Genomic DNA, 19,300 nt, shown 5'->3' on the forward strand with positions numbered 1-19,300 from the left:
TCATGTCAAAGCAGGATTTTACTGTTGGAGCTGGTTGACCTTTTTTTTTATCCTACTGCAACAAATGATTCTTTTCATTCTGGATCAATCTGCTGATTATTTTCTCCATTAATCGATTGATCTTTTGGTTTGGAAACATTGTGAAAATAGTGAGAAATGTGGTGACGATGAGGCCAAAGTGATGCATTCACAGTGTTTGTTCAAAGGAAAAGCAGCAAATCAAACATCTGAGAGGCTGAAACATCAAATTTGACTGAAAACATTATCTGATCATTAATATTCTGTCAATAATGTAATCAACTGTCTGATTAATCCTTCCAGCTGTACTTCTCAATGGTTCAGTAATGTAATTTAGAACAAAACATCATATTTTTATAAAGTCTTTGTGTCCAAAAATCTTCATTTGTGAAGTAACTAAAGCTGTCAGATACATGTGGAGTAAGAAGTAGAATGTAATCTGAAGTGTAATGGAGTAAAAGTAGAAAGTAGCATGAAAGAAAAGAGAAAAAGTGAGTCACGATGATGTTTTATTATCAGTTAATTCTTTAATAATTATTATAATCAGACTGTATTGATGCCCAGAGGGAAATTCACAGGCAGGAAGTTCTACACTAAGCAGCTGCACCATTAAGGTGATGAACACACAAATTCATCAATAATCAAAATCCAGTTATTGAATATAGATTTATTATGCCGGGTTATTCTGCATGAGTATTTCTACACGTGGAATTACTCATTTTACTGAAGTTCTTCTTCCACTGCTGCTGAAACACAAATAAAAACTATTATATTACAGGTTATATAAATACTTTGATTGAGGTACTTTAAAGTCAATTTTTCTTTGTAAATTGAAATCTAACCCAAAGGTCCATTTAGTGTCAGATCTGGAGCTTTCAGTCATCTCATTAGATTGCATTTATTGTTATTTTACTTCTGGATGAATTGAACTTTTTGGTCCTTTAACCCCTCCTGCCTGTCATCATGACTTTTCCAAGAAGTGACTCCTAAACCTTCCACATGTGTTTGTGCTGCAGTGCATTCTGGTCTGTTTTCTGCAGCTGTAGCTGACCGATCTCTGTGTTGCTGCTCTCTGACTGAACTAAAACTTGTGAAAATCCCACAGTTTGGAGGCACTTTTGTTCAGTGTCTGCCCGGCATCTTCCTCCTCCTCCTCCTCCTCCTCCTCAGCTGCAAGGTTTACTGTTTGTGGTCTGACCGAGTGTATTTACCTGGCGATGAATGTGAAAAGGCGTCAGGACAGACGGCACACACAGCCGAGGTGGAGGAACAAGAGACGTCGGACCACCGTGCTCTCTGCACACACAGCTTCTCCTGTGTGGACGTCAAACAAGCCCGAGTATTTTCCTCTTTTGTGGTTCAGAGGAGGAAGCAGGAGGAAGACGGCTGAAAATATCTATCTGAGGTCCTCTGCTGCTGCAAGATCTGGACCCTGTGCAAGTGGTCTCGCTGGCCCTCTCCTCCTTATCCATCCTTGATTCTCACACAAATACTGAATCAATAACTAAACACATGCATCTGTGGTTGTTATTAGGACAATCTGTGCTTCACTATCCAGCTCATGTCTGCTAAGGCAGGATGGTGTTAACCTAGCTTAGCAAATGTATGCATGAAAGGAAGGAATCACCCTCAAAAAACAAAAAACCTTGCTGATACTGCACAAAATACTCCACTAACCCACTGCTTTCAAAATCTTAAGTGTTTAAGTATTATCAGTAAAGTGTACTTGAAATATGTAGAGTAAAAGTGTTTATGTAGCAGTAAAATGTTCCTGTCAGTGTTTCTCTGTAATATCTGATGTTTGTAGATTAATATTACTGCTGTAGATGTTTCAGGTTGAGCTCATTTGAACTACTTTATATACTGTTGGCTGGTTTAATCTGCAGCGATGCATCATATTCTATAAGATCATCATATGTTTGCAGCGCGGCTGTCCTGTGAGAACCTTGTATCTCAGAAAAACAGCCTGTTTTCAGCTCTGTGACGATGCATTTTCAGCTGATCCAAGAGGCTTTTTAAACAGTTTATTTAGCTGAAGAAGGAGGATAATTTTTTCAAGACATGAAGGAAAACTTCATCCTTCAGTTTATCACAGACATTCACAATCAGCACATCTGGAGACGGTGAAGCTGAAAAGTAGCTAGTAACTGAAGCTGTGAGACAGTAAATAGCACAATATTTGCCTCTGAGATGTTGTGGATTAGAAGTAGAAAACTGATCGATTGGTTCAGACATCAGAAAGCAGTTACAGATACTAATCATGATATCAATAAACCAAGAAAAGATGCAAATTCTCATATCTGACAACCTGAAGCCATCTAATTTACAAACTATAATCTAAAATGATAAATGCTACTTGTGTTAGCTTACATTGATTTCTCTCTATAAACAAACATACAATAATCTCATATTGTTATATTTTCTAGGAATGTTGTGTGTTTGTGTTAAGAAACATTTAATTCATCTTTAAAAAACAGATTATTTCTCTCTTGTCTGCCGACCAGTCTTTGTCCTGCTGCTGTAAACTGATGTTTGTGACTCAGATGAACAAATGTTGTCTCAGAGTTTAGACGTGTGCAGCTGCTGAGAGTCCTGAGAGACCAGCAGAGACCTGCAGCTGTGAGATCATCCACATAACCTGCAGCAGGTGCTCACTCACCTGAGAGAATACTGAGTCTACATGAAGGAAATTAGATTGCCCAAAACCCACAAACTGGTGTTTCCTCTCAGAAAGCCCAAGAAACAGAAGAGTCTGCTCATTAATCTGTGTTTCACGTGCACAATTTCTGAATTATTTTAATGTTTTGCACTGAAAAGCCTTGTTTTCTCACTGACAAATGATGCTCCTCGCTGTCTCTTTACCTGCAGACTTTTCTCAGGTCAATCTCTGTCACTTCTTTCAGGTATTGCAGGTAAAAATCACAGGTTTAACTGAACTTTCCTCTGACCTGGCACCTCAACGATTGTGACCACGCTGACACCTGCTGGTGAGCTCCTGCATCTACATCTGAATGAAATCAATTCCCCCTCTTCTTTTTTTAATGAAATAAAACAGAGAACAAAACAATAGTTCATGCGACATAGACACAAGAGAAGTAAGCAGCTGGATTTGCATCTTTTTCCAGGTGTGAGATGATCCACCTGTCTGAAAATCATACTGAGAGACGCCTGTAGTTTGATCATTTCTTTCAGTGAAGCCAAAGCATTAAGACTGTAAGGCTGTAAGCTCTTCAAGGTGCTTTGCTATGACTTATGAATAAACATTTTTTATAACCTTCTTTTCACAGAGAATAATCGTGAATAATCTGAATTGTCCTCTAAAAGGATGTGGAAAAAGCAAGTAACCTTTAGATGAAAAATACTGATTATTTAGTGGTAAAGCTTAATTAGCTGAACCTGTAACAGCTCAATAAATTACATTTTTTCGGCCAATTAGCACATTTCTTCATCTTCTTTATTTCAGTTTTTTTCCCTTTTACCCCACCTTTTTTATACTTTATTTATTTATTAATATCTCATTCTAACTCCTGTTGGTAATTGCAGTAATCATCTGACATTTTGCTTTGTTTTTTGTCTTTCTTGTCCAAATCGCACTGAATGTTCACCACACTGTACTTCAACTTTGATATGTTAATGTTCAGTCTGTTCTGTCAATTAAAAAAAGTCTTTCAGATGTAATATTCAGGAACCGGGAGCCACTGGAAATTTAATCATGAATAACAATCAATACACTATATTACAATTATTGTAATATTGTTATTAATATTGTTATTGTTAGCACTAGTAGTAGTAATGGCCGTAGTAACAGTAGTGTCTTTTTAGTAACTGTATTACACACCCAGGTGATGTCTGTACTGTTTATCGGTGTTTTGTCCCATTTGAGCTTCCGTACTCCGGAAGTGGCGGTTTGTTAGCTTTGGTCGTCCAGCACCTGCGGTCCAGCACAAGGACAGAGGGACTTTGGCGTCCTTTTAGCGACTCTTACTGTTTGAATTTAGACTTATTCATCTGTTTTCCTCTACGCGGATCTGCAGGTAAGTTTATTTAAGAGTCAGAGGACCCCAGCAGGAGGATTCAGGTTTTCAGTTTATTCATAAGGCTAAAATTGTTTGCTAACCAGTTAGCCAGTAAGTTAGCGTGTGATGTTTATCATGTCTTCCCCCAAAATTATGATGGAGAATAAATGGAAGTTATGTTATTTTATTGTTCTACAGTCAGGTCCAGACTTATCAGAAGTCAGTCTGTCTGACTGCATGTTCATGGATCTGATAAACAGCGAACCCGCAAGACAAGACAGGTGTAGCATTCATGTTGGTGTGCTACCTGTTAGCTTGTCGGTAATTCTTAACCTCCCAAAGGAAAGTTAAAAATATATCAGGATAAAAAGAGACAAAAGCGAATAAGAAAGACATTACAAAAAATGAGGTTATAGTTTAAATAAAGTTATCAAATACCGGAGATAATGTTGCATGCTTGCGCAAAATAAATCATTCCAATTTATTGCACTCCGCCAATGAAGTGTACTCCTTTTGTAATTTGATCATCGATTAGGAATAATATTAATGATTATCGTCGTTATCGATCAGATGATCGTTTCCTCCGTTCATTATTTGGTCTATAAAACCAACCAATCACATCACAGCTTTAATATTAGTCCAGGTGCCGTCTTCTTGTGGTTGACCAACAATCTGAACAGTCAGAGATATTCAGTTTATAAAATTATGTAAAACAGAAGAGAGCAGCTGAGACAAGAGAACATTTCATCTCAAGAAGTGACTGAATGATTAGTCACTAGTTAGAGCTGTTAAAGAAGTGTGAGGCATTCAGTAAGGTGGTGAATTAAAAAGACCATTAATAATTCATGGTTGTGTAATTAAAATACAGGTAAACACATGCCTACGTGTTTCAGCCATCAAGGCAGAAGGGTGCTTTGACACTCACTGGTTGTATTAATAAATGTGAGACCTTCAGGTCGAACCGAGTCTTGGTTGGTTGCAAGTAAAATGCTTCTTCTCCTTTGTGGCTGCAGTTTATAACTTTGCTTCCAGGTGTAGACTTTGTCTTCATTGTAATCAGATTGATCAGTTTGTCTTGTTGAAGTTCTCTCTGTAGTTGATCCTTCTGTCAACTCTTCTTCAAAGAAAAAAAGTTTGTCTTCATTGGACTGTTTCATTCTAGTGCACTAATTACTCAATTAGGCCATTTGACTATTTATCAAATTCTGAATGATTATAATCAAAATAGTGAATCTTTCTGTCCCTCTGTTAACGGATTCATTCATTAGCTGTTTGAACTCTGTTAATCATTTTGAATTATGGGGTTTTATGATGCTTTTTGCACTGATTTGTCTTCTCTGAGATCATAAAAGACAAGAATAAGACATTTAAGGGCGAATTTGACCAAAATTTAATAAAAAAAAAAAAAAAAAGTCAGGATAATCCAGACCTCACTGTCAACAGTTTTTCTAATTAAATAAAATGTTTTATACTTTATATTTTATACTTGATTTATTTCTAATTTGCTTTGGTTGAAAGTAGTTCTATTGAAAACTGTGACAGTGAGCTGTGGATTTTTTTATTTTTTTTTACTAAAAATGTTATCGTTTGATAGTTGTTGAGAGATATCAGTATGGATCAAAGCAGTGGACGAAGCAACCAGCTCGGCTAAAACCATAAAAAATATTTTAAGTTGACTTTCATACTGAAAATGAATGAACTGTGTATCACACTTGTTTCCATCCTCGTTAGTGTGAATAAAGTTGTGTTTGTATGTGCTGATCTCTCCTCAGATGCCTCCCAGACCTCTGGCCCAGAAACTCCTGAAGGGAGTGATCGCTCTGGAGCTGCTGGGTGTCTTCGGGGCGTACGGTCTGTTTCACAAGATGAACAACAGTCAAGGTAGAAAATGATCTGTCCGACACGAGATGAAGAACATTTGAATCCGGGGAGAGTGAATTCTGAAACTTCCTGTTTTATTCGTCCTCACCTGCAGATTTCAGGGACACCATGAACAGGAGGTTTCCATCAGTGCTAGAAGGTGAGCACATGTGTATCCTCCAGCAGGAGCGATGCCCCAGTTTAATATCTCTGAAATGAACAGAGCATCTGAGGCTAATGTCGCCTTTATAATTCTTCTTTATGATACTGAAGCTGTCCAGGTCCACGTAGTTTCACTCCTATCAGCTGTAATTTATAAACTAGTCTGCAAATAATTATTTCAATTATTGATTCATCTGCTGAATATTTTCTTCATTAATAGATTGGTTCAGAAAATAGTGAAAAACTGTGATGTCATCCAAAAGTCAAAGATATTTAATTATCACAGAAGAAAAACAATTTTCACATGAGCTGCTGCAGTCGGTTCATCTGACAGTTTTATCAATGAAATGACTAATAGATTATTAAAGTGGTTAAAGATTAAATTTTCTGTTGATGAACTCTTTGATCTTTTCAGCTCTGATTTAAGTGTTTAACTGTAAAATGTGGAGCCTAAAAATTCAACGTTTCTGATCAGTGTTACACTAAGTGTTAATCTGAGCTTTAGTTTCATTAAGAAGGCGAGCTCAAACTACCCACTTATGTAAAATTTTGTGATTAGAACAAATTGATCATTCTGATGGAAGCAGGGTAAAAAGCATCCAGATTGCAAATAGATGAATTTACATTTTAGCTGCAGCGATTTATCATCAACTTTTAAATTAATCTGCAACTAGTTTGATAATCGATTTGAGTTTTTTAGAGTTTAAATTCTGTGATTTTAGCTTCTTAAATGTGAATGTTTTCTGGTTTCTTTACTCCTCTGTGACAGTTAACTGAACATCTTTGATTTGAGGACAAAACATTAGAGGATGTCACCTTTAGCTTTGGAAAACAGATTTTTCACCATTTTCTGACAAACAACTGAGTGAATAAATAATCTTCAGTTGCCCTAATTTCCCTTTTCAGCTACAACTCCTCGCAGACATCTTTGTAATTAAAGCACAAAATGTTCACTTTAGAAATCAGTCATAGATGAAAAGACAGAAACATTTAATGTTTAATTGAGCAAAATGAAAATGTGGGAACTTTTGTCTGCAGTCTACGTCATTACTCAAACTGCATTAGAAAATCTGAATAATTCCTGCGGGTCTTCTTATGATACAGAGGTGCAGCATGAATATGAACTCTGTACAGAGTTAAAATAGATACAAGAAAATCTGTTCGTCTTTAATTTTACAAAAAACTCTTCAGGTCCCGTTAACGAGAGAGAAGTCAAACAGCAGTGTGTGTCTTCAATCAGCTGACTGGATCTGAAAACCAGTTTCTGCTTGTCCGTTTCCTCCCAGTTTACTACCAGTCCAACGAGTGGGCGGGGGTCTACGGCATCCGGGAGCGAGACCACGAAGCCTGGTCGGCCAAACAGGACTGAAGCTGCCGGTCGGTTAAAAATCCACATCAACAGACAGGCGGCAGCAGCTACTTCTTCTTCTTGTTCCTGAACGTCTTCCCTCCGGCCCTCGCTCGGCCGAACGGCTTCTTCTTGTTGAACATCGTCTTCTTCTTGCGCAGCGTCTTGGCGTCACGTCCTCGGATCCAGTCGTCGCGCTGAGCCTCCCACTTCAGCTGCTTCAGGCCTGCAGGGACACACAGAGCAGTGATTCAAACGATGAGGTCGGTGTTACTGGATGTTTTTCTTATTGTCAACAAATCCCACAAAAAGACCAGGCTCTTATTCTCATATTGTAGTCACTGGTTGTCATGGTAATATTTTAATCACATCTCTGTTGGAGAGATTTTGGGGAAACTACAACAAGAACAACGCAAGGAGCGAAGCCTCCAACAGATTTCTAACAAACTATCTCAAACATTTTAAGTCTGACTGAAGGTAAAGCAAGGTGAAGCAAAGTTTAAGTTCACACTCAAGAGGTCAAAGCAAATGTAAGAGCCATAACTCTTTAAGTCCTGATTCAGGATTTATAAGCTCTGTATAATATTTAATAAATGGTTTGTAACACTACAATGCAGATGTAAGTATTTGTTGTTTGTATTTTATATTACTCCAGCTGTGTTTTACTATATAAATGCATTAATGTGCTGCTTACAACTACATTACAGTCTGTTACAAACCATTTATGAAATGTTTATATGCTGCTAAATCTGGGGACAAGTGTTGCTTAATGAATTAATAGACAAAGAGCAATTTTCATACACTGTGATGATAAAGAGAGACTCCAGGGGGCGACTGTGTGTCTTAACTCAAAGTATTTGAGATGATTTATCTTTTAAAGGTCCAGTGGAGGATTTAAGGGGGTCTATTGACAGAAATCTGGGAATCTAATATCTCCTAAGTATGTTTTCATGTATTTTATGGTTTGTGGCTGCAGCGCTCTCACTAGCTGTTGTCTAATCCGTCACTAAGGAAAGATGGTATCGTATTCAGTTTGTTGCAATCTGCAACCTCACCACTAGATGTCACTAAATCCGACACACTGGACCTTGAACTGCAGTTTTTTTTTCTATTTAAGCTGTATGAGACTTGTCCTTCATGTTTCCCAAATCTTTACAACAGAGCTGCAGAGTAAAACTGTTGTTGTGACCAATAATCACACAGAAATATGAGAAACGGCTCTAATAATAATAAATAAACCCATAAAGACTTGAGGCTCTTCAGCTGAAGAAGTGGAGATAATCTATAAAAAAGAGTCTGTTTGCAGCTGACTGTTGTTGATTTTCTCTCTGTGGAGAAGTTATTAAACCTGGCTGGTATCCAGCAAACTGAATAAAAAACCGTCCTGTTGATTTCTGGCTTCTCGTCTTTTATTTCTAACAAAGCTCAAAGCTTCAAGATCAAGTTTGTTTTCTTTGATTAGTTAAATTAACTCCTGTCTCATTTTATCGATCAGACATCTGGAAGACTAACATGTCCTCACAGACATGAAACACCACAGTGGTCATCTTTGGTCTGGCTGCTCTGTGTGTGTGTGTGTGTGTGTCACATGTTAAAGGGTGTGATCACTCAGGTGTCCCTACCTGCTTTGTCAGTGTTGGCCATGGCGTTCAGCCCGATGTTGTCAAACTTGGAGCCGGCGTTCTCATCCAACATGGAACCAAACTGAAAAAAACAAACGCGTTTAACAAAAACATCAAGCTTCAAATCCAACACGCTGTTTTCATGTTATACAGGCAGAAAAAACTCTATCTCAAAAACTTTTCTGGGAAAATCATTGGCCAAATAGCAGAAATCTGGCGTTAATGGAGGGTTTAAGAGTCTATCCAAAGTACAGATGAAACACTTGATTCATTCAAACTATTTAATAACTCATTCATCATTTGAGTCTATTTTCAAGCAAAATGGCAAAAACCTGCTGGTTCCTACTTAATATCTTTGTGTCCTGACAAACATCTGAATGCATCACTTCAGCTTCGGGAAGCTGTGATTGATTGATTTCTTTGAAAATAATCAGTAGCTGCAGCACCAAAACCAAGAAGAAACAGGACGTCCTTCAAGTAAGATGAAAGCATGAACGTCGACAAAATATAAGCACTGACTGAAGGAGAGATTCATGTCCATTTAATATATGAATCTATGCAGTGAAGACTGAAGGAATTTAATAAAAAGTGTGTTTGTTTGCTAAATGGAAGTTAAGCAAGTTGTGTTGGACTACAAATATGGATGCTGCTGCAGAGAAGCTACAAACTGACGCTCAAGATCCAGGAAGAATAACGGACAGAAAGGTGTTTCTGCAGAGCATCATGATGTCACAGTGAAGATGACCTTTGACCTTTTGGATATAAAATGTCCTCACTTCATCATTTTATCCTACAGGACATTTCTGTGAAAATTTGATATATTTAGTGAATTAATTCTTGAATTATGATCAAAAACATGTTCTGAGGTGTCTAAGTGACCTTTGATGACCAAAATCTAATCAGTTCATTTTGACTCAACGTGAAAATTTGTCCTAAATTTAAAGAAACTCCCTCCAGGTTTTATGGCCCTGCTATCACTGTTGCGGAGGCTTAGAGAAGTCGTCTTTTTATCATCTCACCTCTTCAGCAGAAGCAAACATGGCTCCATCTTTCTTTCCTTTCTTCTTCTTCCCCTGTTTGGAACCTGTGAGAAGGAGCAGCGATCAATAAAACCGCTTTAAAATCAATCGACGAAACAGTCACCAAACAAACAAATCAACGGTCAGAGGAAAGATCACGAAATCCTGATGAAGGTCAAAAATAAAAAGCTAAATATTAATCAGAGGTTACACTAACCTAAAGATGCAGAGAAGTCGAGCTCCTCTGAGGATTTCCGTTTCCTCCTCTGGGTGCGAGGAGTTATGTCTGGAACTTCCGTCTCATCGTCTGAATCTGCAGAGAGAAAAGATTTATTTCATCATGTGAAGCAGGGAAGTTTATTTCATAATCTAAGATGATATATAGACAGATATGACAGGAAAAGCTCCTTTTTTAATAGAACTCTGCCTCACCATTGAATGCAGCATCGCCATCCTCCAGCTCTGGGACTGAAAGACAGAAGAAAAGCAAATAAATGTCAAAAAAAGAAGATAATTAATTTAGTAAAGAGACCAGAGAAGCATCGTGTTACTGTAAGATCACAGCCTCAAGCCCTGACACAGATTAAAATACACTGAACGTGTGCTGAAACCACCAGAATATGAACGTAAATAGAATCTCAAGTTAAATTTAGACACAATATGAATTTTCCAGATCTGCAGGAAATTAAAAGAAACAGCTTTCTGACGTTCTCCACCTTCATCATCGTCTTCATCTCCATCAGGATCCATGAACGTCCCTCCTTCCTCCTCCAGCTCATCCCCAAAGTCTTCCTCGTCCATGCTGCCCAGAGACACCTCCTCGTCGTCCAGGTCGTCCAGGTCGGAGCTGTCCATGTCCGAGTCGGAGTCGTCCACGTCCTTCTTACCTTTTTTATTCTTCACGTTACTGGAGAACATGAAGGGAAAACGGGCGATTCGGCCAATAAATGAATCAGTCAACACATCAGAGTCAAAAACAGACCATAATACAAACAGCAGCGGTCTGTCAACACTCCGTAGAGCGGTGCTTTGAGCTAAATGCTAACATCTACATGCTAACATGCTGATGTTTAGCAGGTATCATGTTCACCGTTTTGGATGCAGCGGTGGTGGTCTTGCGATTTGCTCGGACGCCTTTGTTGTTGTCAGGCTCAGCTCTCTGCTGCTACATGTCAGCATTACCTTTATCAGCTAGCATACATGCTAACAGCTATCTGATGCTACATGGTGATATTAAGCATCTTAACATTTCGTGTGTGTTAGCACGGTGGCACTGTGAGCATGGCGACATGCTAACCTTTAGTATGCTAAGTTTAGCATGTAAGCTTCTTAGCAGGTCAACATGGATGTCTGTGAAATATTTTTACACGTACGGAGTCAAACAGTAGAAGCGCGCTAAATAACACCTGTCGCTCCCGGCGTTTCAAGAGTCAAACGCCGTCCAGCGCTAGTGAATCACGCCTCTGATTCATCTAACTGTGCAAAAGTGCGTCAAACAAACATGGGAAAAAACGCCATGATTGCACTTAAACAAGCTAACGGGGCTTTTGTGAGAGACGACGTGCACAAACAAATGAACTACTTTGATGTGCACAAGCATGGTGGGAACAGCAGAAAATAACTGTCCAATCAGAGCTGAGTATGTAAATGATGTGCTTCAGTTTGCTCACCCTGCAAAGTCCAGATCATCGCCTGCCATCTCAGTGAAGTACGAGTCTCCCTCACAGGAATCTGTTAAAAAAAAAAGATCAGAAATACAAACTCAGACAAGATTTAGTTACAGTCAAACTGGATTATTAACAAAAGACATTTCATTTATTTATAAATTAGATACTCTTTTCATCTTATAACAGAAAAAATACTGTTTTCAATAATTTCATTATTTAAAAAAGTCAAATCAAAGCTTTAAAGTTTAAACAGTAAGTTATTCTGCATTAATCTGAAGTCAGCTGTGATGGATGGATGGACGGACGGACGGACGGACGGACGGTGGCGTCAGTAGTTTCTGCGTCTCGACTCACCGAGAAGTTTCTCGAACTCGTCGTCGTCCACGTCCTCCACGCTCTCGTTGTCGTCGTTTCCTCGCGGCCGACGAAGCTTCTTCTCCTGCTGCCGTTTCTTGAAGAAGCTGCCGAGAGAATAAAAAAACTGTCAGAAACTGCCTGAAAACGGCATCAGGACGACGGGAAATAAAAGCTACTGAACCAAAACACACGAGGTTTGATGAAGAAGTGTGTTGTATAAGAGTCACTGCATCGAGCTGCATTAAAACACACTTTTCTTCTTCTCTCAGCAGCTACAAACTCGTGTGAAGAATCAGACTCACCGATGGAAGAAGACTTCATCCACAGGGATCTGACTCTCGTCTCTGGACAGAAACTCCTCAGAGTTCACTGACGGAGACGCAGAAGAAAAGTTCACTGATTAACAAACAAAAACTCCAGCTGGTGTTTTCACGTAATGATGAGACCCGTCAGAAGCTCACCTGGTAAAGAGCCGACAGGTAGACTCTCTCTCTCGTCTGGCTTTTCTGAGAAGAACAAACATTAAAAGCACAAATTAAGACTTTATTTTCAAACACTGACTTTATTCTGTGGCTGTAAATACTGTCAGAACACCAGAATCTGCATCAGCGCTGCATAAAGATGAATAAAACAAATAATCAGTGTGTTTCTTACGTTTTCCCTTCAGCTGTTTGGGGTTTCTGAAGACGAACCGGTCCAGGAACCTGATGAGGGTGAAGTCCTGCAGAGGGTCACCGGAGTACTGGATGGACCCTCCCTGTGGAAACGACACCGGTTAACACACAGCAGGCGTACAGAGGAAGAGAGGAAGAGGAAGCTCTGTGTTTCTGCGTCTGGCGTCATGTTTTACCTGCAGGAGAGTCTTGGCGAACAGCGACACGGACGGGTGGAAGTGCAGAGAGAGCTGCAGACACAAACGTTCGATCAGTTCAGAAGGTTTCTCTCGTCTATTGGTTCTTCCTGTTCGAGTGAATATCATCAATAACTCAACCTTTACTGCTGCAATACTACAGTCCATTTCATTTATACTGCATACTTATACTGCATTATTCTAATACTACTTATTATTACTATATACTACCACCCTTTACTATATATTATTATTACTCTATATATCAATTACTATATATTGTTAGTATTGTTATTATTCGTAGTAACTGCAGTAGTATTTTTTATTCTTGTTACTTAATGACGAATGTTGCACAACAGATATTTCTACAGACAGTTGCTATTTATTGTAGCATAACACACAAAATATATATACTTAAATATTTCATATTGTTTAATATTTATGCTTGATTTATAGTATAGTGTATATATTTTCTACATATTTTCTTATAAGATATTTCTTATTTCTACTTTATTTACTTGTTCCACAACAGGAGCCCTTATTGATTCGCCTCAGGGATCAATGAAGTATTCTGGTTCTTTATGTGAGGCCAAATGGTCAAATTAGGATTTTCAACTACATGAGATCCAGCGTCCTTTTAAACATTCTGTATTTACGTTTTCTAATTTTTTTTTACATTTGTTGAAACAAATAAAAAAATAAATAGTTAAATGTATGATAAATATAATTTTGAGAGAAACTGAAACATCCTTTGTGCAATTCAATATTCAAAATATATTGTTATTAAGAAAATAAAAGCATGAGTTTTGAGGCAGATACAAACATTGATATGTGGGAGTTATAATGATATATTTGTAGACATTAATTGTTGTTTTTACTATAAACATGACATCACAGATGGCGTGATGGCGACTCTGTGTCTGAATGAGCGTGTTTGATATTTCTGTGTAACTCATCAGCAAAGACGGCGATATGAAGGCCTGCACGAAGCCGAAAGAGCCCGTTAAAATAATTATTCTTCTTCTCACCAGGAAGGAAAAGACATGAGAAACATTAGATTTGGCTTCCTGTGGAACTTCTTGGTTATCGTTTCTCACCCTCTGTAGCTCCCACAGCGTCGTGTGGTCGGCGCCGCAGAATAGCGGGTTTCTGTGCAGCGGGTCGTAGCTCTGCAGGCTCTTCCCTCCTGGAAGGACAAATGAGAATCAATATTCAAGAAGAACAACGTGGAACATCTGCTGGTTCTGGATCTGTAGCTCTGTTGTTCTGCTCGAGATCGTCAGACAAAACCTGTTATTTATTTTAATATTTCCAGTCAAACCACAGCAGAAACATGGATTTAAAAATGTTTTCTGGCTCTTTGGAAGATTTAAATCCTGATTTTACATTAAAAATAAAGAAATTAACTAAAAAACAACCGTCATCGTTGTGAAATCAGTGTTTTCACCCATCATTCATCACTGTGACTGAACAAACAGCAACAACACAGAAAGCCACAGACTGATCACGACTCACAGACCTTCCAGGTTCTGGTGATGTACCCATGATGCCGCGGGCTTCGCCTCCTCCGCCTCTGCACTCGCTCCTTCCTCCAGTTTGTCTGCGTCCACAAAGCGCTCCTCTTCATCATCATCATCATCATACTCCTCAGCGAGGTCTTTGAACTCCTCCTCCTCACCGCCCTGAGTGAACAAACAGAACAAAGAAGATCTAGATATTAATAAAACTGTCAGATGCTAATATTTGAGTGTATGGAAGTCTGAAAACTAAATTCTGAGATGCTAAATCTAAACTAACCTTAAAACAGCTGTTTGTATTATTATGTTTTCTACAGCTGCAACAAGTAAATTAATCTATGAGTCGATTGACTGAAAAATAACGATATTTTGACGATTGATGAATCCTTTTTAGCATTTTTCAGGCAAAAATTCTCCTGTTCACACTCCTAAAAAGCTCAAAATGAGCTGATTTTCTTTGTTTTATGTGACAGTAAACTGAAATCTTTGAGTTTCTGATTGTTGGTCGACGATCCAAACAATCTGAAGACAACATAGAGCTTTAGGAAACTAATCATCTGTGATTTTTCTTCATTAATTGATGAACTGTTTGGTTTCTAAATGTCAAAAAATGTCTGAAATGATCAATAAAATCGACTTTTTACCACTTTTGATTTTTTTTAAATTTAGCTGTTAATGTACAGCTTTAAAAAATAAATATAGACCAGAAATATGGAGCGAGAGGAGAAGACATGCAGTCCAACCAGAGGCGCTGCAGTGATACGAGGCCGCGTCTCAAATGGACGTTCTGATGCTGCTACGTCGCGTCCTTCTTACCCCGCCCTCCTGCAGCAGCATCTTCAGGCCCGGCTTGGCCTTCATGACCTCCGACACCAGGAAGAGCGCTCCGCAGGCGAAGCTGGCGTTCTGCTCCACGCTGACCTGCAGCAGCCGCTTCACGAAGGCTTTGACCCGCCGCAGCACCACGTCGGCCTTCAGAGACTTGTACAGCAGGTTGAGGAACATGCTCTGCCTGGAGGACGACGAAAGCCCGGAGTCCAGCAACTTCCTGCACAGAAGAAGAAGAAAAGTCTTCATCCAGAATCTCACGACGGTTTCTATAATCTAAACAGTTTTTTTTTTCATAATTACATCCAACTTGTGTGTGAAATATTGCTGCGATTAATTGGATTTCACAATTTAAGGTTTATTAAAACTCTCTGACTTCCTGTCTGGAAAACTTGATCGAAGACTTAATGATCAGTGAAAATGCAGAAGTAATGGGTCGACCTGACAGGTGAGGACGTTTTACCTGTACAGAGCCACGTAGTACCGGTCAGAGACGGTCTGCTGGGAGTCCATCACCTGGAAGAGCAGCATGAGCGCCTGCACGGCCGTGTTGAACTTCACCAGGTGAACCACTTTGAACAGCGTGTCCAGCTGCTCCTTCACCTTCTCGTCTCCGGTGCCGGCGTAGGGATACGCCCTGTTCACGCCCGACAGCAGCGCGCTCAGCATCTTCGACTCGATGTCCTTCTTCTTCACGCAGGCGCGGAAGAACGAGAAGTAGATGGTGATGAGTTTGGCGGCGAGCTCGGCCTCGTCGTGGCTCAGCTTCACCTGGCTGAGGAAGCACACGGCGTAGTACTGCGCCTTCGGGCTGATGTTGGGCCGGAACATGAGCCGCTCCACCTCGCAGCACACCACCGCCTTCATGTTGGGGTGCGTTTTCAGCAGCGTCTCCAGCAGGTACGACGCTTTGGATGCCGTCTTGTACTCGGGGTCTCCCAGCTTGTTGATGACCTGGATGAGCAGCGCCCTCTCCTGCTCTGGGCGGTTGCACAACATCTCGTGGGCGGTGGCGAGTGCCTTCGCCTTGGTGGCCGCCACGGTGTCGTGAGCCACCGTGTCCAAAGCCGCCACGAACTCGGCCACATGGTGCTTCAGCTGGTGCTCAAAGTACCAGAGGACGAGGCGGCGGTCGCGGGCGTCGCGGTTGCCGCTGGCCTTCTCCTCCAGCTGGTCGAACGGGTGCTGGGCGAAGAGGCGGAGCTTCCTGTGCTCCGGCAGCAGGTCGGACAGCAGCAGCTCTCTCAGCGTGTCCAGAGCCATCAGACCCATCCGCCGGCTGCCCTTCTTCTTCACCATGGACACCAAGTTCTCCACGTGCTCCAGCGTGTGTACCGGAGCGTCCTGGATCAGAACCGTCATGGCCGCCATCCTGTCCGCCAGCACGCCGGAGGAGACGACCGTCTTCATCCAGTTGGAGTTGGCTCCTTTCTGCAGGTTCTTCTTGCTCTTGTAGAGCTCCACCTCGGCCTCAAAGAGCCGCTGGGCGAGCGTCTTGTACTGGGACACCAGTGAGGGATCCTGCGTGGCTGACGAGCCCTCGGCGGTGTATTCCAGGTCGAACCACTTCCCTCCGGGTTTGATCAGCAGCGCCTGTCTCTGCTGGAACTCAAACACACTCACGTTCTGTTTCGCCTTTTTCCCGGCGGATGTCTGAACGTCTTTTGTCTTCTTCACCTTCTGTTTGACCTCCACTGCCTGGTGGTCGACCACCTTCTGCTGAGAGCTGGACGCTTGTTCTTCGGCTGAAGCTGTCTTGGCTTTGGCCTTCTTACTCGCCTTTTCGCCGGCATCTGCAGCATCGTCCTCAGGCTCGTCTGTGATGACCTGCTGTCCGGCAAACGCCCGGATGCCAAGTTTAGTGATGAATTTCTCCAGCTCGCCCTCCTCCAGGTCGTCTATCGCTCCTTTCTTTCCTCCATCGATGAGCTCGTTGGAGTCGTTCAGACTGGCAAGCAGGATGTAGTCGGCCTACAGAGGGACGAGAGAAGAAGAAAACAATAAAAACTGTTGTCATAAACTACAATATGCACCAGTAAAATATGAAATATTAAAAATATTAAAATATTTCTAAGATTACAGTTTTATAATGTTTTATTTCTGTCATGTTTTACCAACATCAAGGCTGCAACTAAAAATTACTTTCATTATCTAAACTGCCATTTTCTTTTGATTAATCAAGAATGTAAGAAAAGTGAAATGTGACGACTATAATTTACCACACATCAAGGTGATGCCTTCAAATTACTTGTTTTGTCGCACCAACAGTCCAAAACCCACAAATATTCAATTTACTATCACATATAATGCAGAAAAGCGTCAGATCCTCACGTTTTTGAAAATGAAGCCAGACAATATTTAGCATTTTTGCTTGAAAATTGATTTAATGTATTACAGATAGAATTATTATTAATTTCAGACATGTTCAGACATCACGTTTGGAAATCTTCACTTTTAGCAGACACTCTATAGACTAGTGCTATAATGAGAACTGAAACGATTAGCTGATTAATCAATTGACAGAGAATTAATAGCAACTATTCTGCTAATTGATTAATCACCCAATGGCATTTTATTAAGTGGAAACAACAACTAAATAAGCCAGTTCACGTCTCCTTCACTTCAACTAAAATGTCACACTGATAGTTTACACTAACGTTACCTCATGTTTGATTTGTGTCAGCCTCAAAAATACAAATAAACTGCATTCCGCTCCACAAATAATTAAATCACGTTGGTTTATGTTTGTTAGATCTACAAAACTTCCGTGTTTCTTAAGAAGAAAACCTGCCTGCAGTGAGGTTTTATCTGGTTAACTCACCTGCGTTCCTCCCAGCCGTAAAACCTCCTCCAGGCTGAACTCGTCGTCTTTCTTCGCTCCGCCTTCACCTCCATCAGCTGCCGAATCTCGACCTTCCTCCTCGTCGCTGTTTTCAGCCTCCATGTCGTTTCTTTCGTGCTGAAATGTCACTTTACTGCTCGCTTTAGCTTTTCTACGGTGCTTATTTTTCGCCCCCATGCTTGCTACAGCGTGAGGAGACGTGACCCGGATGTGGAAGGCGACGTCACGTTAGTGTTTCCGCAGTTGTAAAACCGAAACGTTTAGTCGTTGTTCGTAAGTTACATTTTTTAATCTATAAAATGTAATGTTTGTTAATTTTTCAAGTAAATTACATGTAATAAATTCGTCTTCTAACGAAAACCGCAAAGACGTACCACTTCTTACCGTTGCTGGCACGTGACTACCTGTTTAAGTTTTATATGGCCGCCGTTCGTCCAATCAGAGATCTTGTAATTCCTTCGAAGTATAAAGCTACCTTCAATCGACTTGATGGTACAAGAAATGCAGGAAAATTGTCTTTCAAAATAATTTTGTAAATGTTACTGAAGGGGAGCTTGCATCTCTTGTAGCGGAAAGATGGAAATTTTAAAAATGTATTGAAGTTTTTAAGGGATTAATTAACAAGCAATGCACTTTGAAGAGAAAGAAAATGAATTCTACGAACATCATGATCTTCAAACTGCAATTTACTGAATATTAGAAAAAAGAAAACAAATGGAAAGGAGAAAATTTCATTAATATGATTTTTATACCAAGAGAGTATAAATAATATGGTGACCAGGGCTGTAGCTACCACAGAGGTCATGTCACTCATATTTCTGGGATTTTTTGTTTTAGTCGTTATCATTTTATTTCATACTTACTTGATTGTCGTTTTGTTCCACTCCTTAATTTGTATGTACTTTGAAGTTGTAACAGTAGTTAAAATTTTCTGTTTTTTTTACCTTTTCGGATGTATTGTGTTGTACTAAAGGTGTTATAAGGCTACTCACATGGACATGGTTTTTCACAGCTACGGCTGAGGATTTTCTATCTTGGCTAACTAATGAATTGATCCACAAATCAAGGAAATGCGCGAGAATATTCAAATTGAGTCAGATTTATTTTATGCTAATTTTAAAAACGGTATAGTTTATTTTCAGTTGGTGCAAGCATGTTCAACAAAAGGTGTTTTATTATGAAAGGTTAGCCGGA

General features: G+C 40.0%; 2 protein-coding genes across 2 annotated transcripts; one reads left to right on the forward strand and one right to left on the reverse strand.

Moving 5' to 3' along the window:
* Window positions 1-3,920: 3,920 nt before the first annotated feature.
* Window positions 3,921-8,795, forward strand: LOC121622224 (protein CEBPZOS-like). The gene is made up of 4 exons (XM_041959128.1): window positions 3,921-4,052; window positions 5,807-5,915; window positions 6,010-6,054; window positions 7,343-8,795. Exons 2-4 carry the CDS (start codon window positions 5,807-5,809, stop codon window positions 7,423-7,425), a joined length of 237 nt encoding a protein of 78 aa, XP_041815062.1. The 5' UTR covers window positions 3,921-4,052; the 3' UTR covers window positions 7,426-8,795.
* On the reverse strand, window positions 7,030-18,321 carry cebpz (CCAAT enhancer binding protein zeta). The gene is made up of 17 exons (XM_041959124.1): window positions 18,086-18,321; window positions 15,728-17,235; window positions 15,253-15,484; window positions 14,439-14,601; window positions 14,017-14,105; window positions 12,920-12,973; window positions 12,724-12,826; window positions 12,531-12,575; window positions 12,372-12,438; window positions 12,067-12,173; window positions 11,716-11,776; window positions 10,762-10,952; window positions 10,478-10,513; window positions 10,263-10,358; window positions 10,046-10,110; window positions 9,027-9,108; window positions 7,030-7,630 (listed from the first exon to the last, which is right to left on the reverse strand). The coding sequence occupies exons 1-17, from the start codon at window positions 18,281-18,283 to the stop codon at window positions 7,473-7,475; spliced, it is 3,255 nt and encodes a 1,084-aa protein (XP_041815058.1). The 5' UTR covers window positions 18,284-18,321; the 3' UTR covers window positions 7,030-7,472.
* Window positions 18,322-19,300: the final 979 nt, after the last annotated feature.

Source organism: Chelmon rostratus, chromosome 18, assembly GCF_017976325.1.
Source record: "Chelmon rostratus isolate fCheRos1 chromosome 18, fCheRos1.pri, whole genome shotgun sequence".
Lineage (NCBI taxonomy): Eukaryota > Metazoa > Chordata > Actinopteri > Chaetodontiformes > Chaetodontidae > Chelmon > Chelmon rostratus.

Coding starts and splice junctions, on each gene's coding strand:
- LOC121622224 (XM_041959128.1), top strand. CDS start 5,807: ATGCCTCCCAGACCTCTGGCCCAGAAACTCCTGAAGGGAGTGATCGCT. Junction 5,916..6,009: donor CAAGATGAACAACAGTCAAG/GTAGAAAATGAT, acceptor CCTCACCTGCAG/ATTTCAGGGACACCATGAAC. Junction 6,055..7,342: donor GTTTCCATCAGTGCTAGAAG/GTGAGCACATGT, acceptor GTTTCCTCCCAG/TTTACTACCAGTCCAACGAG.
- cebpz (XM_041959124.1), bottom strand. CDS start 18,283: ATGGGGGCGAAAAATAAGCACCGTAGAAAAGCTAAAGCGAGCAGTAAA. Junction 12,174..12,371: donor GATGAAGTCTTCTTCCATCG/GTGAGTCTGATT, acceptor TTCTCTCGGCAG/CTTCTTCAAGAAACGGCAGC. Junction 7,631..9,026: donor GGCCAACACTGACAAAGCAG/GTAGGGACACCT, acceptor GTGTCCCTGCAG/GCCTGAAGCAGCTGAAGTGG.